This window comes from Gobio gobio (genome assembly GCF_949357685.1).
Source record: "Gobio gobio genome assembly, chromosome: 9".
Lineage (NCBI taxonomy): Eukaryota > Metazoa > Chordata > Actinopteri > Cypriniformes > Gobionidae > Gobio > Gobio gobio.
This window is the reverse complement of record NC_137115.1, coordinates 26099887-26119482: the sequence shown is the minus strand read 5'-3', so window position 1 is coordinate 26119482 and position 19596 is coordinate 26099887. Positions and strand designations below refer to the sequence as shown.

The 19596-nt window shown below is 45.3% G+C and overlaps 1 protein-coding gene across 1 annotated transcript; it reads right to left on the bottom strand.

The window, feature by feature from the left end:
• Positions 1-638: 638 nt before the first annotated feature.
• Positions 639-8166, bottom strand: LOC307131983 (extracellular calcium-sensing receptor-like; the record flags this gene model as incomplete). Its single annotated transcript, XM_079826118.1, has 6 exons — positions 639-1558; positions 1673-1796; positions 6389-6616; positions 6715-7470; positions 7547-7835; positions 7958-8166. The coding sequence occupies 6 exons, from the start codon at positions 8164-8166 to the stop codon at positions 639-641; spliced, it is 2526 nt and encodes an 841-aa protein (XP_079682244.1).
• Positions 8167-19596: the final 11430 nt, after the last annotated feature.

The window sequence follows — 19596 nt, the reverse complement described above, 5'->3', positions numbered from 1 at the left end:
TCCCAGAAACTTTTTTTCCAGGAACTCTTTTTCCCTGCTGCTGTCTGCGTTTCCATAGCGGTCTAAAGTACAGCGAAGAATAGTCCGGTGATGTAGGACTGCGCACGACTTTCCAGAGCACACTGGATTTCGTCGCTCCATCGTCGTATTTTTTAAATTCCACTGTTGATTTTGAATAGCAAACAACTCTTACTGCACAGTGCACGGTGCAACAGTAAATGCTGCGATTTGTTAAAAACAAATAAAATGCTGCGTGAGCTCAACCAATTAGCATGTTCAGCATCCAAGTCCCACCCACGAAAGTTCCTGAACTTTGAAAAAGTACTACCTCGCGAGCAGGGCCGTTTTGAGGTGGAAATCTTTACCCGGAACTTTATTTCGTCCCCGGTTCCTGCGGTCGAAACACACCGAGTACCACCCCAAAGTCCCTAGTTCCTGGGGAAAGTTCCCTCGGTGGAAACATTAAGACAGTATGTAGGGTGTTAATGTCTGCATAATTTTTTGTTTAATTTAAAAGCCTGTATTGTATCAGTTTATATGTAAATATTTTTTTGTGAATTTAAAAAATCAGTAACAATCAGTATATTTTGTCTCTGAATAAACAATCAAAAAAAAAATGTTAATAGAGACATGTTAGTTTATTTCTCAGCAGGACTTAGATGTTGTTTTCCCATTATATTTTGCTTTGTATTTTGTTCAGGCTTATACAGGATGACATAACATTTAGGTGCAAATATGCAGAATAGTAAACCGAAGCTTGAGGCTAAAATGGCAAATATCTCCACAGCTACAGTGAATTTTCCAGGAGAACTGACATAGGCTGGAATAAATGTGATCCATACAGCACAGAAAATGAGCATACTGAAAGTGATGAATTTGGCTTCATTGAAGTTATCAGGCAGCGTGCGAGCCAGAAAAGCTAGAATAAAGCACAACACAGCTAGTAGGCCAATATAAACCAGCACAGCCCAGAATCCTATAGTAGAACCCAGGCTGCACTCAAGAATGATCTTTTCCTTATAATATTTCATATTCTTGTGAGGAAATGGAGGGGACATTGTTAGCCAAAGCACACAGATAAGAATCTGTACAAGGGTAAAGGCAAGAACACTGAGTCGCTGTTGTGAAGGCCCAAACCATTTCATGACATTACTTCCTGGAAGTGTCGCCTTGAAGGCCATCAACACCACTAATGTTTTCCCCAGAACACAGGAGATACAGAGGACAAAAGTGATCCCAAATGCTGTGTGACGCAACATACAGGACCACTCAGTGGGCTGACCAATGAAAGTAAGTGAACAGAGAAAACACAGAGACAATGAGAAGAGCAGCAGAAAGCTCAGCTCTGAGTTGTTTGCTTTTACTATGGGGGTGTCCTTCTTGTTGTAAAACAGGATTGCCACCAGCACAGTTAATCCTACTCCAAACACTGAGAAAAAGACTAGCACTATACTCATTACTTCTGTGAATGACAGAAACTCTACAGCCTTTAACACACATTTATTTTTCCCAGCATTAGACCAGTATTCCATTGGACACTGCTTGCAGTTATTTGAATCTAGGATAGAAAGTTGCAATTACTAGTCAGAAAAAAGGAAACACAATTTCATTTATGAGCAGTAAAATAGTAACTAACCAATTTTCTTTGAAGCTGAGGTGGACTAAAGATTACCTGTCTCATTGCTGATTTCTCCTTCTGCACATGGAATACAGTCATAACAGCAGACAGGTCTACCGTTCTGTGCAGCCTTCCTAGTGCCTGGAGGACAGCTCTCACTGCACACAGACCTTGGCTTCTGCATTAAAACATTTTTACTTTTGATATATTTTTACTGAATCTGAAAAATATATATTAATTAATTAGTAATAGTGATTACAGATTATTGCAACTTTGAATCATGAATTATGATAATGTATTGTGAGCTAATGTGTTGTGAATGCGGTGAGTGCTATTATAGAAGTTGAGCACAAAAAAATGCAGCGTGAACCTACACTGTGAAAGTAATTTAAACATACTTTTAATACAGTTATCATTTTAATTAAGTTAAAGTTTCAATTTAGTTTTGCTAATGCATAATGAACAAACATAAGTAAACAATAAATGCTATTAAAATATTACTTTTTTATTATTAGTTGTTTATTGTTCAAGATAGTCATTAGCCTTTACTAATGTTAATGAATTGTTAGTGCTCCTCCTTGAACTGCCACCTTAACGTGGTGGAGGGGTTTGAGTACCCGAATGAACCTAGGAGCTATGTTGTCCGGGGCTATATGCCCCTGGTAGGGTCTCCCAAGGCAAACAGGTCCTAGGGGATGGGTCAGACTAAGAGCAGTTCAAAAACCCCTTATGACGACAAGGAAAATGAGGACCGTGACGTCGCCCGGTACGGCGCAGCCGGGGCCCCACCCTGGAGCCAGGCCTGGGGTTGGGGCTCGTATGCGAGCGCCTGGTGGCCGGGCCTTCCCCCATGGGGTCCGGCCGGGCTCAGCCCGAAGGAGCGACGTGGGGACACCTTCCCGTGGGCCCACCACTCACAGGAGGGACCGTAAGGGGCCGGTGCGGAGAAGATCGGGCAGCAGTCGAAGGCAGGAGCCTAGACAACCCGATCCCTGGACACGGAAACTGGCTCTTGGGTCATGGAATGTCACCTCACTGGCGGGGAAGGAGCCTGAGATTGTGCGTGAGGTTGAGAGGTTCCGACTAGAGATAGTCGGAATCACCTCTACGCACGGCTTGGGCTCTGGAACCACACTCCTCGAGAGAGGATGGACTCTTCACCACTCTGGAGTTGCCCATGGTGAGAGGCGGCGGGCTGGTGTGGGTTTGCTTATAGCCCCCCAGCTCTGCCGCCATGTGTTGGAGTTTACCCCGGTGTACGAGAGGGTCGTTTCCCTGCGGCTTCGGCTCAGGGATAGGTCTCTCACTGTTGTTTGTGCCTACGGGCCGAACGGCAGTGCAGAGTACCCGGCCTTTTTGGTGTCCCTGGGAGGGGTGCTGGAAAGTGCTCCGACTGGGGACTCCGTCGTTCTACTGGGGGACTTCAACGCCCACGTGGGCAATGACAGTGACACCTGGAGGGGCGTGATTGGGAGGAACGGCCCCCCTGATCTGAACCCGAGTGGTGTTCAGTTATTGGACTTCTGTGCTAGTCACGGTTTGTCCATAACGAACACCATGTTCAGGCATAAGAGAGTCCATCAGTGCACATGGCACCAGGACACTCAAGGTCGTAGGTCAATGATCGACTTTGTGGTCGTTTCATCTGACCTGCGGCCGTATGTCTTGGACACTCGGGTGAAGAGAGGGGCGGAGCTGTCAACTGATCACCACCTGGTGGTGAGTTGGATCCGATGGCGGGGGAGGAAGCTGGACAGACCCGGTAGACCCAAGCGTACTGTAAGGGTCTGCTGGGAACGTTTGGCCGAGCCCCCTGTCAGAGAGATCTTCAACTCCCACCTCCGGCAGAACTTCGACCGGATCCCGAGGGAGGCTGGAGATATTGAGTCCGAATGGACCATGTTCTCCACCTCCATTGTCAAAGCTGCCGCTCGGAGCTGTGGCCGTAAGGTCTCCGGTGCATGTCGAGGCGGCAATCCCCGAACTCGGTGGTGGACACCGGAAGTAAGGGATGCCGTCAAGCTGAAGAAGGAGTACTATCGGGCCTGGTTGGCTTGTGGAACTCCTGAGGCAGCTGACATGTACCGGCAGGCTAAGCGGACTGCAGCCCGGGTGGTTGTGGAGGCAAAAACTCGGGCCTGGGAGGAGTTCGGTGAGGCCATGGAAAAGGACTATCGGCTGGCCTCGAAGAGATTCTGGCAAACCGTCCGGCGCCTCAGGAGGGGGAAGCAGTGCCCTACCAACGCTGTTTACAGTGGCGATGGGCGGCTGTTGACCTCAACTGGGGATATCGTCGGACGGTGGAAGGAATACTTTGAGGATCTCCTCAATCCCGCCATCACGCCTTCCATTGAGGAAGCAGAGAATGGGGGCTCAGAGGAGGACTCGTCCATCACCCGGGCTGAAGTCACCGAGGTGGTCAAGAAACTCCTCGGTGGCAAGGCACCGGGGGTGGATGAGATCCGCCCTGAGTACCTCAAGTCTCTGGATGTTGTGGGGCTGTCTTGGCTGACACGCCTCTGCAACATCGCGTGGCGGTCGGGGACAGTGCCTCTGGGATGGCAGACCGGGGTGGTGGTCCCTCTTTTTAAGAAGGGGGACCGGAGGGTGTGTTCCAACTACAGGGGGATCACACTTCTCAGCCTCCCCGGGAAAGTCTATGCCAGGGTACTGGAGAGGAGAATACGGCCGATAGTAGAACCTCGGATTCAGGAGGAACAGTCTGGTTTTCGTCCGGGCCGTGGTACACTGGACCAGCTCCATACCCTCTACAGGGTGCTGGAGGGTTCATGGGAGTTTGCCCAACCAGTCCACATGTGTTTTGTGGATTTGGAGAAGGCATTCGACTGAGTCCCTCGCGGCATCCTGTGGAGGGTGCTCGGGGAGTATGGGGTCCGGGGTCCTTTGCTAAGGGCTGTCCGGTCCCTGTACGACCAAAGCAGGAGTTTGGTCCGCATTGCCGGCAGTAAGTCAGACTTGTTCCCGGTGCATGTTGGACTCCGGCAGGGCTGCCCTTTGTCGCCGGTTCTGTTCATAATTTTTATGGACAGAATTTCTAGGCGCAGACAGGGGCCGGAGGGTGTCAGGTTTGGGGACCACGCGGTTTCGTCTCTGCTCTTTGCGGATGACGTTGTCGTGTTGGCCCCTTCTAACCAGGACCTTCAGCATGCACTGGGACGGTTTGCAGCCGAGTGTGAAGCGGCTGGGATGAGGATCAGCACCTCCAAATCCGAGGCCATGGTCCTCAGTCGGAAAAGGGTGGTTTGCCCTCTTCAGGTTGGTGGAGAGTTCCTGCCTCAAGTGGAGGAGTTCAAGTATCTAGGGGTCTTGTTCACGAGTGAGGGGAGGATGGAACGGGAGATTGACAAACGGATCGGTGCAGCTTCTGCAGTAATGCGGTCGATGTACCGGTCTGTTGTGGTGAAGAAAGAGCTAAGCCGTAAGGCGAAGCTCTCGATTTACCGGTCAATCTACGTTCCTACTCTCACCTATGGCCATGAGCTTTGGGTCATGACCGAAAGGACAAGATCCCGGATACAGGCGGCCGAAATGAGTTTTCTCCGCAGGGTGGCTGGGCGCTCCCTTAGAGATAGGGTGAGGAGCTCAGTCACTCGGGAGGAACTCGGAGTAGAGCCGCTGCTCCTCCACATCGAGAGGGGTCAGTTGAGGTGGCTCGGGCATCTGTTCCGGATGCCTCCTGAGCGCCTTCCCAGGAAGACCTAGGACACGCTGGAGGGACTATGTCTTCCGGCTGGCCTGGGAACGCCTCGGTGTCCCCCCGGAAGAGCTGGAGGAAATGTCTAGGGACAGGGAAGTCTGGGCATCTCTGCTTAGACTGCTGCCCCCGCGACCCGGCCCTGGATAAAGCGGAAGAAGATGGATGGATGGATGGATGAATTGAAAAATATTGTAAAGTGTTGACTCATAATGGCAAGTTGATGGCATTTTAATATCTTTCAAACCAAATTACAGACAAAAATTTGAATAGTTTTGTGTGGTGGAACCATATTATATGTCCTAAAATTTCAATAAGTGCAGAGCTTTGAGAATAGGGTTTTATAATAGATTTACCCATATAATTATGTGTCCTTCATGCCTTTCATGAAGGTCAATACAAGTATTTCCTTTGTAAGTTTTTCTATTATGTTTCCTTAATTTAAACCCCTTAACTGTTCCGCTAGTGGAGTGCGTGGCACTCTTTTTATTTATTGCCTTTTTTTATTACATTTTTAAAACATTGGATGTTGTGTTACCATGAAAACGGTACTCTAAATTATTTTAGGGGCTCCTACTCTAGTGGGCAGTGTCAGGTTTCATATTACAAAATGTATTTTAACTTCTTTATAATCCTTTCTTATCTTGACAAAACATATCATAAAAGTCTCAAGGTTCAATATTTTTGATAGAAGTGATATTTGGACAGAAATGTATTAATTTGTTGTAAAAATAAATAAATAAATGGAATGTGGGTGACACTCAGTGGCCATTTTGGTACAATGCCAAAACACAATCTCATAGTAACTTACATTTTTGTGACACAGCATCAACTTTAAAACTCAACATGGTTAAACATATGGCTTTGATTTGATAGTAATTTTAGTAAAAATTATTTTGTAAAATATATATTTATACAAAAGAAAATATTTATTACATTTGATTCACAGTAAATTTTAACTTCCATAACTTTTCAATTTTTTAGGCTTTCACTTATCTGCTGCATTAATCTGCTTTAAACAAACCTTGTTGAACAAACAGATTACTTGCATTTACCTCTACCCTTCCTCCAGCCCAGATTATGTTTTCAGTGTTAAGCACAAAGCGCTGGTCAGGGGGCAGTGATGCATCATAGTAACCCACTGATTTAAACTTTATTGATCCATCTGAATCCTGCTGCCAATTGACAACTTCATATTGGGCAACTGCTCCACCAGTGCTGTCAAACCACACATTATCTCCTGTCTTTATGGTGAAATTCACCATTTTCAGAGCCTTAACAAGCTAGCAGAAAAAAAGACAATGACATTATCACTGCTAAGGCATTTTATCACATTGTTCTCTCATTTTCTCCATTTTTATTTAACTGTCTAATCTTTTACCTGCTGTGGTTGTATTGTCAGGCCTTTTTCACATCCTTCTTGTTCTTTGCATTTAAGTAGACTGTGTAGTGAATGAGCCACAGCATAAACTGCTTTGTAGACGTAATTTACATATCTTTGTTCAGGCACATCTTCATTGTAATTTTTTAGCAAAAGTAGATCTTCATATCTGCTGCAACTTAAGGCATATTGAGAATAATTCCCTTTACTCTGTGAACATGGAAAAGCTGTTTTCCAAAAATCTTTCATGACATAATCTGCAAACCCTTCAACATCGATTTTTCTCACTGCAAACCCCAGTGACCCTCGAAGCACACTAAAACTGTTTGGAGTGATCAAACTCCTTACAGTTATCCATGACCTCACACCAATAATTTGAAGGCCTGTAATGTTCTGAATACTTAACTGATCAACAAGTAAGCCCATCTCAGGAAATGAAGCAAATGCAACAATCACTTTTGCAGTGCTTTTTTTTATTGTGTCCACCACTTTCTGGAGTTTTTCTGTCTCTGTTCTGAAGAATTTTACAGAGTACTCCACACAAATCCCCTCCTCTTGGGCTATTTTCAAAAATATGGCCATTCCATAGTTTCCAAAGTCATTGTCACTGTTCACAGTTCCCACCCAGGACCAGCCTAAGTGCTTGACTATGTATACAAGTGCTGTGCTCTGATAGAAATCACTAGCCATAGTCCTGAAGAATGAAGGGTAATCTTTCCTGTTACTGAGGCATTCACATGTGGCAGAGTGACTTATCTGAAAAAGAAAGCACAGGTAACAGTGATACAGTCATCTGTGTTTGAGTTAAACATCTAGTGTCATTGCTCTTTACCACAGGGATCTTAAAAGGTCCTGTAGTTCTAGACAAAATTACTGTTGCAGAAGACTCTGATTCGCCTATGATAGCATGTAAAGGAGACTGTCCATTGCATCTGCGTCCTGGTGCAAACTCTTGACCATTCATCAGTCCCAAAATTGCACTCATGGTAGAGAGTCTTGAACCACAGGTATCATGTATTCGATAACCGATAGAAACATTTGGGAGCAGACTTTCACTTCTGTTAATCTCCTCAATGGCAAATATCATCATTTGTGCCAGTCGAAAATCTCTCAGATACACACTGTGAAATTAAACATTAAATGATGAAAAAACATTATGCTTGAAATGCCATTAATAAGTTGCTCTAATAAAATGAATTTGTAGATATAATACATTTTATAATACATTTCCAATACAACAAACCTGGAGCATGATAGCAGCTGAGGTTTTTTCGTAAATTCAAACGAAGGTAATGTTTCTATGCTGTGGACTGGAAAAAGTGCTCCAATGGTTATGTCTCCGTCCTTGGAAAACAGTGGATACTGAGGATCTCCCATTATTCGACAAACAGTGTTTCCTGCCTTCGTATGAAGTTGATGGAAGAGCAGGAGTGTGTAAATAAAGAGAAGCATCCCAAAAATGTAGCTCAACTGTGAATGCCAAATGCAAATGACCTGATAGAGTATTTGCACTTTTATAGACATAATAAATACTGTATGGATGAATGATTGAGAACATAGCCAATCGTATCATAAGTCAGGACACAAATCAGGTCGAGAAGGGGTGGAACAAAGTCAAGCTAATTAGTCTTTAGAAGTAATTAGAAGTTGGGTTGTGCACTTTACATAATATCTTTATATTCAGTCTACTAATAATAGTTGTTTTTGTTGACTTTAAATTTTTTTTCTATTAAGGTCCACTTAATTATGTCTCAACTTAACTGTACAAAATCCTAGCGCGTTGTCTAAACACAAACCATTTATGTTAAGTTAAAAAATCTTACATCTAGAGGGTATAGTGCGAGGGCAACTTCCATGAAACCCCAAAGAAGAAGAAGAGCCTCGTACTACACATGCGGTCATGGCATGCATCTGCAAACCTGTGTGAACCCCTGCAAAGTTTTTCTTCGGTTTGTATTGACAGAGGGACATCTTACTTTTTCAACGGCATGTAAATGTAAGATTATATTCGTTTTCCACCAGTATCAATCTTTTTTATTTGTAATAAGAGATATGTTCTTTATTTTTGGCCTGCTTTAGTTTGAGAGAGTTCAAGCTTCTTAGACATGTTGAACATAGCATGCTATAGCTTAGCCACGTGGCGCAGGTTTCCATTATTTGGTCGAAAAGAAAAGTTAATGGATTAAAGTTCTCCATCCTTACACTTTATTTCCATTAACTTGAGCGAATCTTCAACAGATTTTTTCCATCAATCTGGGTTTTCCATTCCTGCTCAGGCACTCATGGAAAAACCGCTCTGTGTTAAATCCATTTTAAAACTTTTACTTTTTTATCATGAACGCCTGGAGTTTTTGACTCTACTAAAGCATAAAATACAATAATATATTTGCAGATATATTTAAGAAACATACTAAGTTAACGTGCTTGTTAATTTGAAAAACAATGTGTAACATTTCCCAGTGTGCAGTCAATAAATCACACAGGGTGGTTGCACATTTAAAGTGAATTTATTCTGTAAAACAGTGTATCAACAATGAGTTTCGGGGAATAATGAATTCAAATGGAATAAATATTCATGAGTCTATGAATATGATTTGCTTGTTGTATAGACAATATTAACTTATAACGGAACCTTTAATCATTTGAAAGTAACCTTTATCCAAATTGATTTCTTCATCAATTATCAATCTTACAAACTTTAAGAAACATTAATCTGCTTGATCAGGACAAATAATATTTCTTATGTTTGTACAATTTGTATTACTGAAGTAGTAATACAAGAAAATCAAGCTTAAATGGGTAGCTAAAATCTTACGTCTCATTGACTTCGATATTTGTGAGCAAAACAATACGGATTCAATTCAATGCATTTATTGGGTTTTAATAAAACAACTACAGTATACAAAGCTACGAATCACACGGGGTAAATATGCATATATATGTAGGAGAAAACAAACAATATGGTACAAACAAGGAAAATCCAAACTTAACAAATAATATAAAGGAGGAGAGAATGATGGAAAGAGAGAATTAATGAGGGAGAGAGAGAGAGAGAGAAAGAGCGAGAGACAGCTCCACAGCCCTTTCACAATAGCCCTCAAGAAATTAACAATCCCGTGAACAGGAATAATTCAGACAACCTTTTACACACAGTTTGATTATGAAATAGAATACTTGCATTACTATGGCTTCTCGTGTATAAGTGTCTGAGTTCGAATCGTCTGGGAAGTTTGGTACGGATCTGCGGGTCCCAGGAGAATTTTTATGAAGTTTTGGAAAGTCGCTCAAGAAGTCTGCTGGTTTCTCTCTCCGTGGCGGGGATGCATTCTCTCAGGGTGGCGAAGGCCAGGGGTGGTCTTCCTCGTTGTGGCGGAATGCAAATAGTTAATGGTCAGTTCCCGTTCTTATAGATGGGATGGCCGACGCCCAAAGAGTTGGAGGGATCCAATCATGTCCGGGGAGAAGGTGCGAGTTTTCCTTAGTTCCTGAACCCCCCTCCTCTTGGCTAATCAATTGGGTGATCATTTTAAGCCTCTATTCTTAGAAAGCTGGTAAGCTGGTGTAATAATGCATCTTGTTGTAATTTGTGAACGAGATTCGGTACAGTCGGGTCTCTGCGATAACAGAGATACCACACACTGTCATTCTGCGATTTGAGTGTAGCAATTATGGGTGCAGACATAGTTAATGAATCTTCCAAATGATTCGATCAAATTAACATCCCCTTCACAAAGCCCAATTCAGCTCCAGACCCCAGGAAATCGACCATCGATCACGAGAGAGATGGAGGCTCGATTCTACCCCGGAGCTACTAGTTGTTGATAACTGACTTCCTATGGACTCATGACCAAACTCAGTTAGAGAGGACAGAGGACTCGTTGTGTTCACAAGACAAAGAAACAACCAGATCTGTCTTTTCAATGACCGGTAAATGAACTCCACGTGACAGCTAAAACTCCAAGCAAGCTCACAGAAACTGTTAGCTTATGGAGTGCATCAAATAACTGATTATTGGACTTTCATTCAAATAGCCTTCGACATAGCTTGTTAGTGTGTTTTCAACTGATACACGTGACTATTATGCATGTATATAACTCCCAATTCATGCAACTATGTAACTATTGAATGAGCGGATGAAAAGGCATCGTGTTTGATACCGGTGTGTTCGTATGGGTATAATCCAACAGATGAGCTGAATGAAATATTTATAGAATTGATCATGTCCTTATAGTAAGAAATTAGGTCTAAATTTAGTCCCTGCTTAAGAGCAGGAAACTCAATTACTATAGATGACCCAATTTTATGGGAGGGGTGGAGACACAGTCACCCCTGAAGCCTAATTGGCCAGAACCCATCCAGGGGATGGGCAAATATTTGAGTTTAATCTCAGAACACGAACGAAGAGTTCAGTTCAGAGTTCAGTTGAGTTGAGTTCGGTTCAAGTCAGCTCAAGTTCGGTTCCAGTTTGGTTCGAGCTTGTTCGCGGCCTGTTCGCAGTTCAGAGATGAGCTAAGTCCTAGCAGTTTGACCAGAGTGAGTTCTGAATGGAGAGCTCCCAGGAGACGATCTGACGATCGTGGCAGACCTAGATCAGAGAAAATGGGTTAACAACGATTTCATTCAGGCTATTTGTCTTTCTCTCACTTTCCTTTCTTTTACTTAAAGTTTATTTTATTTCCGTTAAGTCTCGGGTTCTGTTAAGTTCCGCCGCAAAAGCTTCTCAACAACGAGTCTCCAAAAGCGCGCTTCAACTTCAAACAACACCCACAAGACTTTCATCCAGCCGCCAACACGCCACGTGATTGGCTTCCCAAGACGATCCAAGACGTCGACCAGACCTTCAGCGAATCAAAGATCCGGGAAAACCACTGTCCAGCCGGGAGAAGGGTACCCCCTTGTCAGACGACACATGAGACACAAACGCAAGTAATGCCTCTTGATTCGGAGCTGAACTGGTGCATTAGATCAAATGTAATAACCCTGCCTAAGAAACGATAGGAGGTTAAATTACTGATCAATGGTTTCTTCAGGTCATGTTTCATAAATGCATAGATTGCTTAGGATTTCATAATTTCTCTCTCTTAGAACTTATTCTTTCCTCACCTTCTTCCTTTCTGCAACGTGTGAATGTGCGAGTGCGTGTGTTTATGTTAGATATTAGTTTGATGTGTTAGAGTAATCAATAAAGTTCCATTTGTATTCAAAGATAACTGTTCTTGTGTTATGTGCTTATCAATTTAATGTCTTGAACTGCCGATCTAAGTTACCTGGCTGTTAAATAGTGTTTCACTATTGTTCGGATATTAATATCCGCTGCAGAGTTGATATTTACGGCCCGTTCAAATGAGTCATTTGCTCGGCTGTAAAATAGACTCTCAAAATTCCCTATGAATTCATCATTCATTTGAGCTAAATATACATGTTTCCCTTTAACAGAGCCCCCTTTAAGTTCTTACATATCGGCGGACGAATAAGTTAAGGTGTAAACATTAATTCTGAATTATTTATAAATTATAGTGTCATTCGAGTCTTTCATTTTAATTCAGTTCTCCGTTGAGTTATTATTTTATCTGACTCATAGTCGCTACATGAGGATACAGAGTTACAGGATTTCCACAGTTACTGGCCTACAGAGTTTGATTTACATACAGTAAACATCCTAGTTATTCTAATACATTGTATAAAGACATTAAATCAACCAAATATATACAGTGCCCTCCACAATTATTGGCACCCCTGTTTAAGATGTGGTCGTGGACTTCAAAAAATTCTCCTTATTTTTTAAACAACATAGAACCCAAATGCAAAAAAAGAGAAAAAGTACAAGTTACATTAACTACATTACTTTGGTGGTAAAAAAAATCACACATTTAGAAAAAAAAAAAACAATTGAAATCATGTGTCCCACAATTATTGGCACCCCTAACAATTCCTCTGAAAAATTTAATTGATTTTTTTTTTAAATATATTTTTCTGTAGTTGCTAAAGTTGGTCAGGGTATCTAGGAACTTTTAATTAGTAATTCATGACTTCCTGTTTCCCTGGGGTATAAAAATTACGTGACACAGAGGCCTAATTCTCTTACTCATTTGTCAACATGGCAAAGACAAGAGAACACACCATTCAAGTAAGGCAGATGTGTGTCGACCTTCATAAGTCAGGCAATGGCTACAAGAAAATAGCCACTCGCCTTAACTTGCCCGTATCTACAGTCAGAGGAATCATTAAGAAGTTTAAAACAACTGGAACAGTGACAAACAAGGCTGGAAGAGGTCCCAAGTTTATATTGCCACAACGCACAATGAGGAGGATGGTAAGAGAAGTAAAAAAATGTCCTAAGCTCACTGTCACAGAATTGCATCAAAGAGTGGCATCTTGGGGTCACAAAGTCTCCAAAACAACCATCAGACACTCTCTACATGCCAACAAGCTGTTTGGGAGGCATGCAAGAAAAAAGCCTTTTCTCACTAACACTCACAAACGTAAACGTCTGGAGTTTGCTAAGCGGTACTGGGACTTCAACTGGGATCGTGTGCTTTGGTCAGATGAGACTAAGATTGAGCTTTTTGGCAACAAACACTCTAAGTGGGTCTGGCCTAAAACAAAAGATGAGTGTGCCGAAAAGCACCTCATGCCCACCGTGAAGTATGGTGGAGGATCTGTGATGCTGTGGGCCTGTTTCTCTTCCAAAGGCCCTGGGAACCTTGTTAGGGTGCATGGCATTATGAACGCTTTGCACTACCAGGACATTTTAAATAAAAACCTGATGGCCTCTGCCAGAAAGCTGAAGATGGGTTGTCATTGGGTCTTTCAACAGGATAATGATCCAAAACATGTGGCAAAATCTACACAAAAATGGTTCAGCAGTCACAAACTCAAAGTCCTCCCATGGCCATCTCAGTCCCCAGACCTCAACCCAATTGAAAACCTGTGGGGCGAGCTAAAGAGGAGAGTGCATAAGAGAGGACCCAGGACACTGGATGATCTAGAAAGATTGTGCAAAGAAGAATGGTCAAAAATCCCTCTCTCTGTGTTCTCCAATCTTGTGAAATGTCATAGGAGGAGATTAAGTGCTGTCTTGTTGGCAAAAGGGGGTTGTACAAAGAATTAACATCAGGGGTGCCAATAATTGTGGGACACATGATTTCAAGTTTTAGTTTTTTTCTAAATGTGTGATTTTTTTTTACCACCAAAGTAATGTAATAAAATGAAAGGTTGGATTTTTGTCTTTTTTTGCATTTGGGTTCTATGTTGTTTAAAAAAAAGGAGAATTTTTAGAAGTCCACGACCACATCTTAAACAGGGGTGCCAATAATTGTGGAGGGCACTGTATATATATTTGAACGTTATTGAGGCAGTTTTGGTCTACATGGTTCATTTAGGGCACATATGTGTGAGTCACACAAGCAGTCCCCTGTCCCTAAGTATGTGCGTCCATTACAAAGGGTGTGTGTGTGTGTGTGTGTGTTGGACAGTTCAGTGTGTGTGCGCCAGAGGCGCACATCTCTCGGGGGCAATAACGCTCTCCAGTCTTCTTTGCGAGGCATTGTGGCTCCTTGGGTTGTTAATTAACTTAGATAGCCTCATCAACACAAAGACCTTTTGTCTATGTATGATCTGATTAGACAAGTCACGAGAGACTGTGAGGAGTTCAAGCTTTAGTCCATCCGGCCAGATGGCTTGATGCCATTGCCCTTATCGTTACAGTTCCCCCCTTTTGTCGGATGATGTCCTATGGTCATTATCGGACAACCCCCATCACAATGGTCGGATGGCAGGTGAATCGGGACGGTTGAATAGCAGGTGTTCGTTACGGCTGAGGAGCCAGCTCGATGAGGTTTGCATCTGCTTCTGGCGTGGTACCCTCCCTCCGGGGTTTCCATCTGAGACCTCCAGACACAGCTGTCGTGAGTTTGGCTGTAGAGGTTCTCATCTCGTTGAATTGCCTGTACAGAAGGAAGGCTATGCCCAGGGTTAGGGTATTGCCGATGATCATAGAGATACATAGCGCAGTGTCAGCTGCGGTCCAGGTTTGGACAACAGGCGAGGTATTCAGGATAGGCAATCGGGACAATGCTTGGAGGGCTGTGTCGAGGGGAGTAATGTCAATGAGCTGAGACCCCCTTTTTCAATCCACCGTTCTAGTTCTGGATCTAGGGTGAGGTTGTGGTCCTTGAAAAAGGCTGGGATTTCTAGCTCTGACTGATACTCTTCACTCGGAAGATGGTACAAAGCCAAATCATCCAGGTGGAGAATGGCCCCTCGCGGTACTTGGATCCACATGCTCTGGTCAAGCAGGTTGATACGGATGGCGGTGTCATGCTGGTCGTAGATCAGCGTAGTGGTACGCACCGGAGTGTTGACGAGCCACCTGTCACCTACGATCTCTGCCTGAGTCTCGGTGACTTGGGTACGAGGCGTGGCGTCGGTAGGGCAGCGGGTGTCGCTGATCATCGGTTGCAGTCCGCAGATTCCCTCTGTGTTGTCTCTGAAGAAGGGCTTGCTGTGGCAGAGATAATGAATGTCTTTAGTCAGGGTACACATGTGCAGGTTTGGGGCTAAGTACAGCTGTGTATCGCTGTCGTGGTAGGCGACCACCTCGGGAGTGCGCACCTTAAGGTGTGTGTTACCCTTCCAAAAGCCCACTTTCTTTGAGTCGGTAGATTCGGCTCGACTCGATGATGGGTAAGTTAAGAAGGAAACCCATCTCCTTCTGCTCGGGGTCCACATAAAGGGGAATGGTGCTACCCAGAGAGTAGGCAAGGTGTACTTGCAGAGGGTCGGCGGGTGTGTTGATAGCGGACGCCAGCACACTTTGCCCCAGGCTTAAGGGTATAAGGTATGGTGGGATTCTACCCATGGCTAAGCTGTAGGAGGAGCTTACTTCCCGTAGCATGTCAGTCATTAAGGCTGTAACCAGCTGCGTTTGAGCAAAGTCATTCTGGAAGACTGTAAACAGCTGTTTCATGGAGTTCACGGTCTGGTTCAACAGGACACTGTGGGTGTTTAGAATTACCACCGTTCCTCTCAATGTCTTGCCGACGGTTTGTAAAGCTGCACTCTGTGTGGTGAGTTGCTCTTTTAGCTGTGGAAGTTCAGTCTGAATTTCAGCCACATGCCGTCTTATCGTGGCTATGTTTACGGCGTTGACACTGGACATGCCAATGTTAAACAGAGTTCCAACGGCGGCGGCTCCGATTAACGCTCCCAGGAACCGTTTGGAGCGGCGGTAGTGTCCGCCTAACTCCGCTTGGGTGACTGTCATCTTCTCCAGTTGGTTGAGCATGTGCTTGACATCGGCCTCTGCATGGAGGAGAGAATCCTCAGTCCAACAGGCACTGGCCCAGCTGTACTGGGCTACTGCGTGGGGGTAGTGTGCTCCGTAGACGTTGCGAGGGTCGAGTCGAACATACACTTTCTGGGTGTGCGTCCGGCAATTGGTGATCAGGAGCCCCAGTTGGTACAGCAAGTGACGTGGCAGAGTCATCTGCCGCCCAGTCATGAGTTCGAAGGGGGACACCCGTGTCGATTCCTGCGGGGTAGCTCTGAGAGCCATCAGAACGAGGGGGAGTTTCATATCCCAGTCTTTCTGGTTAGCAGACACATACTTTTTCCAACATGGCGACCACCGTTTGGTTCGATCTCTCGACCTGGCCGGACGAGATTGGATGGTGGCTAATGTGAAGTTTAGCCCGTACCCCTAGGCATTTCCAGATCTGTTGCATGATCTCGGCCGTGAAATGGGTGCCTGTCTGAGTTGACTCTCAGTGGCAATCCGAACCGGGAGAAGATGTGGTTCATCAGGAGGTATGCCGTGGTTTGGGCGGTGTCGTTGGGGGCTGGCAGACACTCTACCCATTCGGTAAACTGGCACACCACCGTGAGGAAGTACTTGTTGCCTCTTGCGGACATGGGCAGGGGTCCCACCCTGTCGATTTGTAGGTCTGACCACGGGAACGTGATCCCTCTGCGTTGCAGTGGGGCTCTGTGGTTCGGGTTAGCTGGTTGGAACTGGCAGCAAACCAGGCATTCTCTGACATACTCTGCCACATCTTGTTGCATCCCGGGCCAATATGCCACCTGTTTCAGTGTGTCATATGTGGCTCTGGTGCCGTGGTGTCCAGCACATGGTGTGTCGTGGGCGTACATTAGCATCACCCCACAAGCCTTGGCGCTGTGCTGTCATCGGGCGCAAACTACAGAATGTTGTCCTGTATACGCAACATGTGTCTGGAGTTATGTAGATGTCTGCGGCTTGAGTCATCAGTGAGCTCAGAGTCAGTGATAGGGTGGCAGGAGGGCTCAGAGAGGTGGTCAAGAATTGTCTTTATTGCAGTGTCAGAGGCTTGCATAACTGCAATGTCGTTGTTGGAAATCTGCGGAGTTAGCGATAGCGGCTGCAAGGCGGGCATTGTAGCCGGTGCCGGTCGCTTGCTGCGGGTTAGCACTGCAACGTTGGGGCTGGATGTGTAGTTTGGGGGTACCCACATGTCATCGTGTAGTGTGCCCGTCTTGGCGAGGGCGTCAGTTTGGTCATTTAAGTCTTTGTCGAGACCTGGTAGCTTCGAGTGTGCTTTTACCTTCTTCCAGTGCACTGTCAGGTCATGTGTTCTTGTGATGTTGTCACATTCCTGGAACAGGTGTTGGTGTTTGACTGGCTTGTTGTTAGCGGTCTGGAAACCATTCTGTTTCCAGCTTGGAAGGTGGCACATGAAACTGAGTCTGGCATAGTTAGAGTCTGAGCAAATGAGCAGTTTTCTGATGTCATGTGCTGATGCGATCTGTAGGGCTATGAGAATAGCTGCTATCTCTGCATATTGCGATGACTGAGGACCCAACTTGAAGTGTTGTGGTGGGCACGGCTGATCGTTCACCCACAGCACTCCTGCACCTGCCTTGAGGACGCCGTCGTGGTTGTAGGAGCACCCATCGATGTAGGCCGTGGGCATGCCCTGGCACGCAATCGGTTCAAAGTATCTGTGACAGGTCAGTTGTTGTTGTTGTTGGGGTTCTTGTGCATCCGCTGCAGCAGCAGGCGTGTTATCAGAGCAGTTTTGGCATGCAGCCAGGGCATTGTCCAGTGCAGACTTATGATTCTGTGCATATCGTGCCTCAACGTTGCGTCCCTGGAGGGCCATTAACCACGTGGCTATACATGAGTTAGTGACAACGCCATCTCGAATGCGTTGGCTGTTGAGGAACATTACGGGCTGGTGGCAAGTCTCTATGATAACTTTCTGTGCTCCAATGTAGTTGGAGAATCGCTGAATGGCCCACACCGTGCAGAACAGAGCTTTTCCACAGTCTGAGAACTTGCACTCTGGTGGGAGAAGCGTTTTGCTGGCATATGCGACCACCTTCTTGTCTTGGTCATGTCGTTGATATAGGCCAGCACTGAGACATTGGTTGGAAAACCCGGCTTCCAGGTAGAATTCCTTCTGTGGATTGGGGTATGCAAGGCATGGAGCTGTGCATAAATGTATTTTTAGTGCCGTCATGGCGTGTTCTTGAGCGTCTGACCAGACAAAAGGGCAGTCTTTCTTCAGCAGGGCTGTTAGAGGTCTGGCAATGTCTGAGTAGTTTTCGATGAACTATCGGGAGTAATTGCATACCCCTAGGAAACTGCGCAGCTCAGAGACGGTAGTAGGAGGCTTGATGTTTTGAATGGCATGAATACGGTTTGACTGAGGTTCAATGCCTTGGGATCCGATTAGCAGGCCCACGTAGTTGACCTTGCTCCGGCACCACTGTCCTTTGTGGAGGGCGATCTTGGCACCGGCTGCGGATAGTTGGTTCCAAACATAGTCTATTTCTTTCAGGTGGTCGGCCACCGTTGTGCTCTTCATGAGAACGTCGTCTACATAGATCAGGTTGCCTCTTACTCTGGCGTCTGGGCAGGCTTTGTTCAGAAAGATGTTGAACTCAGCTGGTGAGTTGGCATAGCCGAACGGACAGCTGTTGAAGGTGAATTGTCGGTTGCCGAATGTGAATGCTAGCTTGTGTAGGTCTTCTGGGTGCACCGGAATGGTCCAGAACCCAGAGACCACATCAAGTGTAGAGAAGATTGTGGCTCCCCTGATTCGGGATTTTTCTTGTTCTAGCTGGGTCATAGGCCATCTTGACAAGGCACCTTTTGATTCAGTCTCCATATGCTGCTGGATTTCAGGACCGGCCAGATTGGACTTGAATAGGTACTGTTGCAAGAACGGATGACATCTTTCTCAAGCATGGATTCGATGATCTCCTGCACTGGTTCGTGTGAGGCGATGGGAATCTTGTATTGCTTGACGAAAGTGGGAGGCGCATCAGGGTGCGTTGGGATGCTCACCGTGTGGAGGTTGGTGAGACAGCAGTCTAAAGAGTCTTTGGGAAAGGATTCTTTGAATTTATAAAGGACTTGTTTGAGTCTTTGACGGTCTCGCTCTGGAGCGCGTCAGCGTCTCGTAGAATTTGCTGCACTTGAGACTCAAAACCTGGGTACTGTTCCTCCGTATGTGTGTCATCAGTCAGGTTGGTCTTGAGAGGTGTAGCAGGTTCATCAGTCTCACTGACAGGCTGGTGGGAGACTGTGTATACTGCGAGGTGACTGTCCTCGGTCAGCTCTGTTCGGCACACCTGGTTTTTGGTCATCGGCATGACAGATGTGATGGCAATGAATTTGAAGGGTGCAGTGAACAGTGTGTTATCTGTACTCCCTTCGGGTATCAGTGCAGGTGGAATGGGCCCAATGATGGGTAGTACAAGTTCAAAGTCATGAAAGTCATGGCTCACTAGCCATCCCAGCCGGTAGGCCTTGGGAATGTTGATGTCAGTTGCTGTGCAGCTTTTGAAGAGGATGTAGACTACACGAGATGACACTTCAGTGAGGGGTGTGGCTTCAAG